Below are 15,592 nucleotides of genomic sequence, written 5' to 3' on the forward strand. Positions count from 1 at the left end.
ACTTGCTTAAATTTCATTGATATATAATATAAAAAGAACAAGCACGTGTTGTTGAATCGTATTATTGTAACCCTATTATAACATGGATGTATTACATAACAACTGGAACTAGTTAGTAACTATTAACTAGTACATAAAATGCGAATTGTTAATCATCAAATTATAAATTAATTGTTTGAAATTTACTTTAATTTACTTTAATTGTAGAAATATACCTGTGATGTACATGTATGAACTTCATGTCGTACTAATTAATACTTTAAGAGATTTAAATCTTACAACTTACAATACGCAAAATTAATTTTTATTGTGTCCAGGAAATAATAATTATAATTTTCTGATTATTTGTTTTAAGTTCAATGCTTATAGATCTTTAAATATTGTAAATAATTATTTTACTTTATAAAATTCATTTATATGATCAAAATATTCGATCAATTTTGAGAACTCAGACATATGATATAATATCTACATGTATATTTAAATCTCTTGCTCAACTTAGTGATATTAATTTGCTTTAACTTACAAGAGTTACATTTTTATTTATATCTTTGACCTAGCTTTACCAGTCTGTTTCCTGCATGCTGTGATGGTGTAAAGCTGCACTGTGTAATGTGTACATATGACTCAAGAAACAGGAAGTTCAAAATTGAGTAGATCAGTGATAGAAATATACTACTGAGAAGAAAATAAATAAATATTTTGAAGATGATTTTAATGACTAGCTGTTGGAATTGAACCACTTATGAGAACGTCTGCACTAAAGTTATGGATAATTCTCTTCTGTGTAATAAAACCTACAGAATTATCAGGTATTTATTTATCATGTGTTTACTGTTACAGAAAATGATTGCAACGACTATCGGTACAAGGAATTAATTATAAAATGTACTTCCCAGTCCTTTTCCATGAAAATATAGAAATAAACAAATGTCTAATTTAATAATTTAGTCACTTAAATCCTGATATTCTCTTTTTCATTTCAATCTTTTTTCTCACTTGGCCAGAAAAATGTCCCTTTATGAGTTATGCCCCTTGGAAAGATTTTGAATTTAGGGATCTCGATGTAAGTTCTAATGTTTTAAACTTTTATTTACAGGTAAAATTCTGGGTTTCCATTTTTTTTTTAAAAAGTGTCTTAATACCCCGTTAAGTCACTGAAAATTTCCTGATTACACATAAAGTAACATTTAAAGAACTACAAACTCTAACTCTTGATTCCCGCCTACATTTTGCACCCATTAAATTCAATTTTAATGGCAATTTAGCCATTAAATCTTTGTTTAATACAAAGATCAGGTCTATGGTAATTGATTAATCATTTTTTTCTAGCGCTAGATAGTAAATTATCATTAATTCCAGCTCTTGAAAAAAAGGGGGGTAGGTGATATTTTATGGTGAAATCGAACTTTCAAGCATCACCATATTTTGAAATAGTTTTAAATATCATAAAATGTATCTCATATCTTTTCTTATATTTTACGTAAATAAATAAAACATATATAAATAAATAAAATACAATTATTTAGTTGTTAATAGCTTTAAAAATTGTGAAAAATCAGCATTTTTTGCGTTTTTTGTCTACAAACATATGTTCCCCCGTGAAACACAAAAAGCTTTGGCATAAATTTGTTAAATGACAGTCCATATTACCTGTGAAAAGGAATTTTTGTTTAAGGGGGGGGGGAGATGTTTTAAAAATATTTTCCGTTTTCCGTTGATTTCTATAGTGAAAAACACAAGTTTAACCAAAATTATAGAGTTATCTCTCTTTGGTATCCCAAATAAGAAACGTTTTATGAAAATTCATATAAATATCTATAAAAATTTCGAAAATCATTCAAATATGTTAACTTTTGAAAATTGACTAAGAGGTAGGCGGGAGAACAATACTATCGCTCGTGGTTCTTACATGTACAGTAAAACTTGTTTATTATGAACACGAATATTGTGAATTAATTTACAGATAAGTTATCTTGGATCCCCAAGCTATGGCTATATATAGCTATGTAAATTTAAAGAATTCCTTATACACTTGAGATATAACAAATTACAGATATAGTGAAGTAATTTCATCTTTAGCTGTCAGAAATATTTTTTGTTTTCAACATTTATCTAAAAATTCCCGGGGAGGGTGGGGGTTGCTCCTGGACTCCCATGAAATAACTCTCCAACACACTCAATGTCAAAAATTCTCATTTTGACCCAGGCGTATTACATGAAAAGGGAATTAAGTCAAATGAAATAGCTTAAGGTGAATCCCTTAAATTTTTATAATAAGTTTTATTGTAGACTGAAATATTCACAAGCTAAAATGATTTTGATCATGACTGCTTGAAATGGAATAATACTGCATATTCTTATAAATTTTTTTTTCAGACGTTGATACCAAAATTACTTATGCTGAATTCGGTACGGGATTGAATCTGAGCTGCAACTGTCTTTCTATTAATGCCAGGAATCAAAAGAAGAGATGGTATGATGACAATGGGTTAATTGAAGATGCGGATGATGACTGGGGTCCAAAATTATTTAATGGACGTGAAATACTTAAAGTGCAAAGTGTCAGAAACCTGAATAAGAATATAACATACGAGTGCAGAGCTGTTGGACAAAACGGATCCAAAGAAGTCTGTCAAAAATATATTGTACAAGCTTTTAGTAAGTATGAGAGTTGCTTAAGATTGTTCAAGGGTAGGCAACCTTCTACTCAATTTTCTGTAATTTAAGATGAGTTGAAGATGAACTGAAATGAAATCCAAGCAAAATTAATATTCAATAACTCTCAGACTGATTGAAATCAAACCTTCTTTACTCTCTTTTATTTTGATTATCGCTTCACTGCATGAATATTGGACGAAAATCTAAGATGAATAATTTTTTGCTCACCTGAGATGAAAGCTCAAGTGAGCTTTTCTGATCACCCATTGTCCATCATCCACCTGTCCCTCTATCACAATTTCAACTTCTTCTCAACTTCTCCCCTTTCAAGGGGATATAATTAAGAAAAGAGGAAAATAGGGTAGGGTCATTAAAAAATCTTGGGAAGGGGTAGGATTGGTTCTTGATAGGGGAAAATCTGGTAAAGAACGGCATGGCCAAAGTTAGGTGAGTGATTTGGCCCATGGGCCTTTTATCTAGGTTTTTAATATTGATACATGTATTCCAGCAATAGAAGTTTACTTAAGACTTCCTGAATGCTTTACCAAAATCAAGCATTACCTTTATCATGTTTATGAACAGTGTAATATCTTAATTCACTTTGTATACCGGTAACATATTTACATGTATCTATAATAGCTCTTTTTTATAATCAAAGAATGCAGACCAAACAAAGAATCAATTGAACCTGAAAACAGGACAAACCTGGAGATTGGCAACTCAGCTTGGTTCACCTGTAAACAGTACTTTGCTTGTGACAGAGTGAATGAGTTTAAATCAGTCTCCATGAGAACTGAAGCAAAGAACAGCAAAGTAATACCATGTTCTGTCAGGTATGCAACAAAACAGGTTTGCTAATTGCTATGTTCCTCATGAACATAATACATTTATTGCATGATAGTGAGGGAGACATGAAGATTTCTTTGTCCATGAAAAAATCATATTTTTTTTTATATTTCCGCATTTCAACATTCAAATAACAGTATATGTATATACATGTATATAAACATTGCATAACTTTTTATTTAGACTTTCATATTTGGTATTCATACTCCACTAATAGACTCCATTCCAATGACATCAAGGTATGACCTTATATATGTGAATATACAAAAAAATGCTTTTTCCACTGTTTACATAACTATTTGAACCATGTATAATAGGTATTCATATTTGTTTACTGCACTATATCCAAAAAAAAATATATAAGTAAAAGGTACAATGATCTTGTGACCTTGACTGTGATATATAAAAATAGCTTTTTACACTTTTTGCCATAACTTTTGAACCATAGGAGATAGGGACTTCATATTTGGTATGCGTACTCCACTGATTAAGTTCTTTCAATGACACTATGGTCAATGACCTTGTGATTTTGACTGTGACCTATATGTAACACATACAGGTTGCATGGTTATAACGCTTCAAAAAAAAAAAAAATGTATAATGATTTACAGCCAGAATCATCCTGAAAGGATATTCCAATATGTTCTACATTTAAAGCTGATGTTGCTACACCTCGACGAAGTGTTTAATGCCCCGGCGTCGGCGTTGCCATTTTTATCACCTCGACGCACTGTTTGTCATAACTTTTGAACCATAGGAGATAGGGACTTCATATTTGGTGTACTTACTCCACCAGTCCTTTCAGACGACAACAAGGTCAATGATCTTGTGACCTTTACTGTGACCTATATGCTAAAAATATATCTTTACACTTTTTGCCATAACTTTTGAACCGTAGGAGATAGGGACTTCATATTTAGTATGCATACTCCACCAATTAAGTTCTTTCAAATGACACCATGGTCAATGACCTTGTGACCTTGACTGTGATCAATATGCTAAAAATAGATTTTTTGAACTTTGTTGCTGCCGGGCGCATAGTGTTTCACAAACACATCTTGTTTTTTTATATTTCCGCATTTCAACATTCAAATAACAGTATATGTATATACATGTATATAAACATTGCAGATTTTTATTTAGCTTTCATTTACTGATTCTTTCACCTCACTCATTCCAATTCAGTATCACCTATATATGTAATAGCTTCAAAATGGAAAGTCTAAGCCCTTCATAATTACATGTAGTAACTAGTACAAAAAAATGTTTATTCCATAATATACAATTATAATATGCATGTATAATTGTATACATATTACAATGTTTACTGTCACTATATTAAAAAAAAATATATAAGTAAAAATTACAATGTTTCTTTATGAATGATATATACAGCTGATTATTTTTCAAAAAGATTGTCTAAAAATAGCCATCTTCTTTGATCTGCGGGTCTTCCATATTTAATGCAAACAAGTATTTTTCAAAACTATAGTATTTACATATAATAATTTTAACTTCATTGAATCTCAAAGGTTTACAATTTATAGATTTTTGGTATACATATACTGTTTTACAAGCAAGATAATGACATTTAAAGCTGTGTTTCTTTGCCAGATATACCTCATAAACAGAAATTGGTCTAAGTTAATATTTTTTCTAGTTTTTTGTAAAATCCATTCTTCTAAACAATCCCATATTCCCTTAACAGGAAAACCGTAAAAAAAAGGCTTCAAAGTTTCCTGCTCAGGATAACAGACAGAGCACAGTGGATTATCTTTAATTTTAGATAAGAACAATAATTTAATAGTTCCAGGAATTCTATGTATGATCTTATAATTGACCCATTTGAGATTTGAATCTTTAGTTAACGGCCTCAGGCAGACAGTTTGGTTCTTGGGTCCGACAAAATGCATGTTGCCCTCGAACTCGGTCAATAAATGTATAATATTAAATGTATCTAGTTTTTCTTTGTAGTGACCATGGATTGACCCATGAATGCAAATTGCAGGTTCTGAATATAACAGAAGAAGATTTTGATAAAGCTGTTCAGTGTGTGGTGAATGACAGTGGAATCATCTCTGTATATGAAGCATATCTATTTAAAAAGGGTGAGAAAATATTGTATATAACAGAATTATATTTTATAATTGATGAGGTACTTTTTCATATTAAAATTGAATGAATTTTATGGATGAAGGAATTTTCAGTACAAATAACTCCATCAAAAATTAAAAAAAAAATTGTTGTAAAAGACATATTGCAGTAGCTTATGGGATTGACTAAAATTTATTTGATAAAAGATGAATTTTGATATTTTTGAAATTTTTTTTTCCATTCTTTTTTTTGCATTCAGACTGTAGATAATTTTTCTTTATGAGCTTCAATAGATTTATAAAGTTAAAGGAGACTTACCTGGAAGGTGAAGTTTGACTGTAATTTTTCCTCCATTGAGAGACGTAGGGATCAAATGGGAAAATTTGGTATTTTATTGATTCTTAAATAAGTGTCAGTCTTAATAATTACATTATTTTTTAATGTAATGTGGCCCATAACTTTTGAATTCCAAAATTTTTTCATCACATACATGTATACTGTTCAAGTGGAAATTTTAGTGAGACACAAATTTAGCCATTTGTCCTTAAAATTGATTTTCTAAAACATCGGAATATATATACAGTACATGACATTCCATTTCAAAATCAAAATGGAATTGGAAACAAATTCCCATTGGCCCAAACTTAACAAGTCTGTCTCCCTAATTATGTAAATGACAGAATCTTACTAGGTACATGTATGATAGTACATTTTATTATACCTCTACTGTAATTACTTTATATAGAATTAATACCATAAAACTGTCTATTTCCCCGAGAAGAGACTATTTCGCTCATCTGAAAACTACTCCCTGGAAAATCAGAGCTACTCCCTGGGACTACTCCCTCATGAATATTTATTAGTAATTCTAACCAATCAAAGTGTTCAGTGGACGGAGCGGAGCGTTCAAGGAATCTCGAGTCTTTGACGTCATGTTATTAGCAGTGTAACTATGACGTCAAAACATTTCGACATGCGATATCAAAATCATACTAGCAAAATGAAGACAACGATAATTCTTCAAAAAATATTATTGAAAATACTTTTTGAAAATAATTTAATTAGGGCCCCGCAAGGATTTGCGGGTGCCCTATAGTAATCACTCTGTCCGTCCGTCTGTCCGTCTGTCTGTCTGTCTGTCTGTCTGTCTGTCTGTCCGTCTGTCACTCTTCCATCCACAAATTTTCTGTTTTTTTCTAATAACTTTTTTTATGGTTGCCCAATCAAGTTCAAATTTGGTATGGTAGTTCAGTAGGCAGAAATAAATATTTTGATGCTAAGTTTGGTTCTCTATGTCCCCTGGTTTGGAGCTGGGGTGGTGGGGTAGATTCCTTAACTTTATATAAGAAAGCATTGGCAAAGAGAGATAACTGCTGAAGATGTTCCCATTGTAAACTGAATGCTGCTATGAGTCCCTTGGGATTAATTAGCTTTCCTCCTGAAGAAAATCAGACCATTATCTTTATCTGTCAAATTGAGATGAATTACCACCTCTGTCTGCAGATGAAGTTTGTTTTGAAGTTAAGTCAATTTGGAATGCTATGAAAACTCGGAAATGTGGATTTAAATATAAATTTTTATAATTTTTTTTGTTTAATAGTTATGATTTCATTGAATTCTAATAACAAGAAATAGATTAAAGAAGATTTTTTGATTTACTTTTTTCACTTTATGTTAATTCAAGAATATTATTAATTTTTAGGATAGTTGTATAAAAACCCCATTCTATCATTATACTGAAAAAGTTCTTAGTGTAACTTTTGAAGAAAATGATGAGAGAGGTACAATTAATCCCTTGGGATTAATTATCTAGCCTGCTGCAGAAAATTTAGTAGACTTTTCTTTATCTGTCACTTTTAAGATTAATGAAAACCTTTGTCTGCAACTGCTGTTTGTTTGAAGTTAAGGTCAAGCCTTCATGATATTTGCATTCATTGAAGGCTGGCATTTTATATAACACAAGCTTCATTATTGTTTAAATATACATTCAATGTTAAGTTGTTCTTTACTGCCTACCGAAATACAAGGATATTATTTTCAGGTTTTTGAATATTCAGGAATTATCTTGAAATTTTAAGAATACAGTTGCTGTTGCTTATTCTTCGTACATTTTTTAATCATTCCGTAAGCTGCACCCTATTAATTCTACCCCATGGTGGGGCCCTTGCTGACTGGTCAGTTTTCTAGTTGGTTTTACAACACGATGCATTACTTATCATAGAATGTGTTAAACCGCATGCATTTGTGATGCCTCTACAGTGTTTTTTTTTTTTTAAATGTCGGAATATCTGGTAAAAAAAATTAAATCGCCTATGATTGGTCGGTATAATAAAACAATTATGGAATGGGAACTCGGGAAATAGCAAATTTATGGTTCCCCTTGGCAGGAAACTATTTCCCTCGGTGGCTTCGCCGCCTCCGGAATTAGTTTCCTCCCTTGGGGAACCATAAATTTGCTATTTCCCTTGTACCCATTCCATAACTGTATATACATACCGGGTAGTACTGAATTTGAATGAAACATCAAGTGGATAAATATATTTTAACCCTATTGTGAATTCAATTTTAGTGTCACAAGATATACAATCAGTTTGATAATAATTTTCTATTCAATCAAAGAACACTCATTAAGGTCTTCTGTCTTCACGGAAGACCTTATAGTTATTCTATTGTTTCTTATTATTATTCTTTTTTTTTAGACAAAATTTTGTGCAGGCGATTTCTCGTAAACTATTCAGTGGATTTCAATGAAAGTTTCAGGAATTATAGGTCATTATATGAATTTTATATAAAATTCCGTTTGTTGGAAAATTCGCTACCAGTGCCAAGTTATGGGCAATTTCCTGATTTTAAAATGCAATTTTGTCTTCGAATGTTCTCGACAACGGCTCAAGATATTAACTGGAGACTTGTTAGAGATGATAGACCATGAGTTATAGATGTGCAATTTTACTTCGTTTGCTAAAGTACTTCCGGTCGCAACAGGAAATGAATTCAAAATGTGCACTTTTTCAACTTTTTTTGTTTTTCAATATTTTTCTTTGATATAATTAATGGTAATTAGGATCCTACTGGAAAGGCCAAATATATAATTTATTTAAGAATTGATCAATCCACACACTAGATATTCGCATTTAAAAATCTGAAGCGTGTCCAAGATGGCGGCGGTCTCCGTAAACTCCGCCATTAAGCAAGTCGGGTTCTAGAAGGTCAAAGCGTTTAGATGAACGAAACTTCTACCAAAAAGATTTATGAAATGTAAAAGATTCTTTAGATTGCTACATCGCAATTACGTTGCATTGAGTATAGTTTTTATATGAGGTTTCCTCAAACTTCTATTGAAATTGCTTTTGTCTGCATCTCATAGTAGAATACAACATGACTACAAGTGGAAATACGATGAATACAGTCTTTTGTTTTGCACCAGGGAAAACTTATCCTAAACCATGGTTATATATAGCTTTTCAAGAAACTTGCCTGACTTAATATTCACTATGTTTCTGAAGTATTACTTGACTTCTGTTTATTTTACCTCGCAGTCTTATGACATATTAAATGAATAGAAAAGACAAAAATAAGAAAAACATTTTTTTTAAAAGATTGTCTATTAAAGGTAATATAAATATTCTTGTAATAAATGCAAGTTATTGAACATGAAGAATATCAGATTCCTTGACCGTCGGAGGGCGAGTGAATTTTTTTTTCAGTGAAACATTCCAGTCTTTTCATGAACATGTAACTCATCTCCACTTTGGGGGTAAACAGGATACAAAATTCGTGGAAAATCTCACCGAATTCACAGCTTTAGTGTTACTTGGCCGTATACGATATTATATTTGTACCATGTGATAAATATACTTTCAAAACGCTCGAAATTCCGGTATATAAGAACATACATTTCTAATTTTCATTGAAGCTATCAGATCCATTAAAAAGATCAAACATTTCAAAGGAATAGCGTGAAGAACTACTTGTGACGTTTGGCACGAAATAATGTATCATGGCCGACTTCAGTTGTAGACAAATGTGCAGAAATATATAACATTGCCATGCCTGTATATGGTTTTGCATGGAATAAAAAGTTGAATACATATCGAATAAAGGAAAGAAAACAGTATCATCTGTTCATCACTAATAGATTATCTATCCTAAAAATTACTGTTAAAACTCAAGTAACAAGTTCCGATGTGATCATCTTGAGCAAGTTTGGCGCGAAGATTTACTCGTGGCGTTTAACGCAAAATTATGAATAGTGACCGCCTTTCATTATTCTAAGACAGATGAATTGTTTCAGAAGTAATATACAAGTAGATTTAGAGATGGTCCCAATAGCGTAACAGTAAGCGCTTTATATTTCCATGCTGGCGACCCGGGTTCAATCTCCTTTGTTTCCATAAAAATTTTTATCACTTTTTCAGCTCGATTTTGCGAGGGGGGGGGGGCAGAATCGGAGTTTGAAGATTTTCGTTGCTCGCAACGAGTTTCTTTTCTAGTTATTAATATATTCATTACTTTTTTTTGCAGAGAAGATTTGTATCAATTCTTGGGAGCAACCTAAGATAATCATACCAGCCTCATTAGGTGTACTCTTGTGTGTATTAATACCGGTAGCCCTCCTCTGGAAGTGTTTTTTCCTCAATCAAAAATACAAAAGCAAATACAAATTCTTATCTCCTCTGGATTGCTTTAATTCAGGTAAATATTTACATACCGGTACTTTAAATGATGACTAACAAATTTTTTTTCTTCAAAATCTAGAGTGAAAATGACCTTCATTATGTACACTTTTTAAAACATATTTTAAACACTGGAATTTTTATGTTGCATTCTGTAGATAATGCTTTATATTTCATATTTATAGAGAAATGGGATTTTGAAAAAATGAAATTCATTTAAATCACCAAAATTTTGTGACATCTTATTTTTGTGAGATAGTTATATTAGAATGATAAGCGATACAGAAGTTAACATTTTTAAAATTACAATTATATCTAAGAACTTTATTTTTTTGAGTACACTACTTTGCATAACTGATAATTGTATCAAACTCTCATTATGAATAAAATTTAATTTACACATTATTAACTGGTATATATAAGGCTTGTTCAAAAAGTTTGTGGTCAATGGCAATCCTTGTTATATTACTTTAAATTTGAAATAAGTACAATATTATGTGTAAAAATATTTGTTTTGTTCATGTGTGACGTTTCATTCCATTCGATTTAAAAGAGATCAATATACTTTATTTTAATTCAATATGTTTTATAACTATGGAGCATACTCAACAGCAATGTAATGTCAAAAACAGCATCAAGAATTTTTCAAAAAAATTATCTCTATATATACATTTCACCACAGTATTTCTAACGTATTCATTTTTGGCATTTTCAATGAGTTCTACTTGTCTTCTCAAATTGATTTCTTTTCAGCGAAGCTAGATATCAAGCCATAATTTGGAATATGAATCAATGTAACAGTTCTTTATATAAATGTTTAAAAAAAATTTTTCGTTTTGATCCATTTTGTAGAGAATTTGATTACAGACTTTATTTAGTTTGTAAATTACTAAATTTCCCTGAGAAGAGACTATTTCGCTCATCTGAAAACTACTCTCTGGAAAATCAGAGCTACTCCCTGGGACTACTCCCTCATGAATATTTATTAGAAATTCTAACTATTCTAACTCTAATTTCTAAGAGATCAATATACTTTATTTTAAATCAATATGTTTTATAACTATGGAGCATACTCAACAGCAATGTAATGTCAAAAACACACATCAAGAATTTTTCAAAAAAATTATCTCTATATATACATTTCACCACAGTATTTTCTAACGTATTCATTTTTGGCATTTTCAATGAGTTCTGCTTGTCTTCTCAAATTGATTTCTTTTCAGCGAAGCTAGATATCAAGCCATAATTTGGAATATAAATCAATGTAACAGTTCTTTATATAAATGTTTAAAAATTTTTTTTTGTTTTGATCCATTTTGTAGAGAATTTGATTACAGACTTAATTTAGTTTGTAAATTACTAAATTTTGACCTGCTCCATGATCGCATTTTTCCATTTTTTTAATTGTGGATAAGTTTAAAATAAATCATGATTTTTTGAAATTTGTTTAATTCATTCATTTGAATTTTTTGTTAAAATATTTTTACCAAAGAACGAGGGCGCTTTTGATTGGCATTCGACAGGAATCTGGGCATAATTGAAAAGTGGACATTTTATTGACATGTCACATGAAATTTTAACAATTCTTTTTATTTATCAGGCTCCTGTGCAACAGGAAATGAAAATATTTTCCCGAAATTGAGCTTTGATTTGCTAAAAAATAGCTTGAAAATTGGCGAAATCAGACTTTAGGTACAAAATAGTACATTTTTAAACACATTTTTCTATAAATTTTCTATCTCTGGGTCTTCTCTCCATGATTTTTAAACGTTATTTGTGTGTATTTTAATTCGAAGAAACTAATACACATTTTTAAAAAATGGAGAGAAGACCCAGAGACCACGAAAAAAGAACATTTCCCAAAAAATCCAAATGTGTGAATGTGGTGCTTTGTCCTTTTAAAATCACCTGTATAATATGTGTAGCCCTGATAGCTCAGTAAGTTGGGCTACCTGTTCAGTGCACTAAGTAACAATAGTTTTTGGTTCGAGCCTTGCATGGGGCGTTAATTTTTTTTTCATGCAAACAACCATTTATTTTGTCAGTTTCGTTTTATGTACTGATGTATTAAAATTTCGAATTAGATATATTTTGGTTCAGTTTGGTTCTCGAGCGAAATCAATTCCAATCTTCTATTCTATAATGTACTTATACACCTATCGTGCATCTATGCAATAAATATTTTGGGTGTTTATTTTTTGTTAAACATTACTATGTTATAGTACCCCCTATGAAAAACGGACATAAATGTTACAATCTCACAAAGTCTTTCAAACTAAATGAATAAAAAAACCTATAAACGTGTTTGTAAAATCTGACCAGCTATGTTCAGCCAACCAAATCATGGACATTTAAACCATAAATGTTTCGTACAAATGATTCCTGCAGATCACACGCCAAATGCGCCCATCTTCTCTGATTAACATATCAAATTAAAAAAATATGAGATAAGTCCACAAACTTTTTGAACAACCCTCGTATATACATGTAACATTATGATATATCATAATGAACTTTGCTAGAGTTTGAGTTTTAATTTTCATTCTGCTTTTCATTCAAGACTATAAGAAAACCCCCCAAATCCTGGTGTACAGTGTTCTAGAAGAGGAGAATCTACTGTCAACAAGGCTGTCTTCTCTGAATGATCTACTGCAGGATTTTGAATATAAAACATTTGATAAAGATATCAAAGAGGGAGAAAGTGAGTACCGTAAATCTCGGTAATAACGAGGTCGGGGGGACCTGTGAAATTATTTCGCTATACCCTTAATTCGTTATATCTGTAAAAAGAATCCGTTTATAAAAATTTATATAGCTGGGGATCCAAGATAACTTCGCTATATCCGTGAATTCATAATACCGTGTTCATACTAAATGAGTTTTACTGTAGAATTTTTCTTCAAAATGTTGACAAAACCCAAACTTCTTTATAGGTCAAGTTAGTCTTTTTGAAAATCTTATGAACATCATGAACATCTTCATTTCTTTTTTTGCATGTTGTAAGTAATATTCTATTGTAATTGCATTGTTTCTAGCTCTACTGGTCAGAGACCAGAAGAGCATATGCGATGGATGGTAAGGTGTCTGTCTAGCTGTCCGTCTGTCTGTAAACAATTTTTCAAAATGCTACTCCTCCTACAGTTTGGTCTGATTTCAATATAACTTGGCACACAAGTAGACTACAATAAGAAACATAAACTAGAAACTCTTGTTGCTACAGCAACAAAAAAGGTCTTCCATTCTTCTCTATTAATCTGTATGAATGATTTTTTTCTATGTTTAAAACAGACATTTATTTACAAATAATATTAACTGAAAAAGAAATGAATTAAAGACAGAATTCACATTCTGAGAAGAGGAAAACAACCTGCCGGAGGTGTATTTTACCATAATTCTTGATGTTACTAATGTCATTTATAGTCTTGATGATAACATGTAAAATCACTTCAAAAACCTCAACGGTAAGCAAATTTATGGGAAAGTTAAATGCTCAAAATATGTAGTTTTCCTCTCACAACAGGAAGTTGAGATTTTTGCTTCCGGGATGGGATCATTATATGTCGAAACTACAAATAAGTTGCAAATTAAATAATGTAACAAAATATCCAAAAAAAGGGAAGTTGACTTTCCAATTTCTATTATCACTTCCTGTAAGGACATAAGGTGATGGCTGACACATTTAACCCAATATGTGATGTTTAAGGTTTACTATTCCTATAAGTATAGTGTCTTATTACCGTTTCCGAGATCTTGCTCTGATAACTTCACATTTTGAGTACAGGAAAACACGCGACCGGAAGTAAATTTTATAAAAATATGTAATGTTACTCTAGGCATTTGTAGTTTGAGTAACATATCTAAAATCATTTAAAAGACTTCATCTATGAAAGATATTCATTGGAAAGAAAAATAGTCATATTATATAGTTTTACCTTTAATAACCCGAAGTTGTCTTTTTTTTTTTATTTCCAGTGGGTCTGACATATTTCAAAAATCCATAAAAGGATTCAAAATAAAAATGTTTTTCGATTTCTTTGTTCACATCCTGTGATGAACGGAAGTGACGACAGAAGCATTTTATCCTATATCTATTACCCACTCTTCAAAGTTTATTATTCATATATGTTTACTTTTTGATCTGTTATTATTTCCAAGATCTGCCTAAGTTGACTTCTCATTTTGAGGACAGGAAATCACATGACCAGAAGTAAATTTTGAAAAGATGTTTGAAGTTACTATATACATTTGCAGTTTGACTTACATGTCATAAAATCATTTCAAATACACTTTCTATAAAAGATGGGATAGTATGACTCTCAATTTATGCAGTTTTTCTCTCACAACCGGAAGTTGTCGTTTTTTGTTTCCAGTGGGACTGACATGTTTCGAAACAACAATAAGATGCTATAAAGTGATGCCAAGAAGGATTCCAAAAAGAAAAGTTGAATTTTTTTATTTATTTGATCACTTCCTGTGACAACCGGAAGTGAAGACGGACGACCTTAACCCAAGCAGATTTTTCTACTCATCAAGATCTACCAGTCCTATAAGTTTGGTGTCTTAATCTCTTACCGTTTATGAGATCTCTCTATGATAACTTCTCATTTTGAGGACAGGAAATCACGCGACTGGAAGTGAATTTACAAAGATATTTTAGGTTACTGTAGACATTTGCAGTCTGAATAACATATCGAAAAATCATTTTAAACACTTTATCTATATAAAATCCGTTTCCAGATAAAGGCTCAGAGACCACAAAAGCTGGAGCAGAATTTTTACTAATTTTAGGTAACAGAAGAATTGAAGTTGTATCGGTTTTTGTTTTTCGATTACTGTATTCCCAGTGGCGCTATATAGGGGTCAAAAATTAGAACGCCTAAAAGAGCGAAAATTTACACATATTTTCCTTTTTATCTTGAAAACTAAAAATATTTTGTTAAGACATAACAAAAGTTGTGCATAATTGCAAGGGCTTTCATATAATATTCAAAAGGGGCTAGCCCCTATAATTAGGGATCAAGGGACCTTGAAAGTTTTTGCTTTATAACTCAAAAACGGTAAATATTTCGAAATGACTATTGATTATAAAGTTGTGCTTTAACATCTTACTGATCTCATGAAATTGTTATTGTGTTGGAGTCTTGTTTAAAATGAGCTAGTGCATGACCTATATATACACAAGTAATTCTTCTCACTCAGCACGTAAACAAGAGCTTCTCATGCATGTAACCAAAGCAAGCTTACTATAAGTAATAAACATGGCTACATTGGATGCTAATATTCTTCAGAATAAAGTTCTCGAAGTGTTTGTGCTT

At 31.2% G+C, this 15,592-nt stretch overlaps 1 protein-coding gene across 1 annotated transcript in view; it reads left to right on the forward strand.

Moving 5' to 3' along the window:
* Positions 1–529: 529 nt before the first annotated feature.
* LOC134247400 (uncharacterized) overlaps positions 530–15,592 on the forward strand; it is a 29,262-nt gene continuing 14,199 nt past the window's right edge. Inside the window, exons 1-6 of the mRNA XM_062729774.1 lie at positions 530–812; positions 2,380–2,661; positions 3,320–3,494; positions 5,482–5,615; positions 10,126–10,296; positions 12,838–12,978. Coding sequence (XP_062585758.1) covers positions 746–812; positions 2,380–2,661; positions 3,320–3,494; positions 5,482–5,615; positions 10,126–10,296; positions 12,838–12,978 — 970 coding nt within the window. The 5' untranslated portion in view covers positions 530–745. The remainder of the gene's footprint in view (positions 813–2,379; positions 2,662–3,319; positions 3,495–5,481; positions 5,616–10,125; positions 10,297–12,837; positions 12,979–15,592) is intronic.

This window comes from Saccostrea cucullata, unplaced genomic scaffold (assembly GCF_032062105.1).
Source record: "Saccostrea cucullata isolate Sc308-1 unplaced genomic scaffold, CSIRO_AGI_Scuc_v1 ctg2022, whole genome shotgun sequence".
Lineage (NCBI taxonomy): Eukaryota > Metazoa > Mollusca > Bivalvia > Ostreida > Ostreidae > Saccostrea > Saccostrea cuccullata.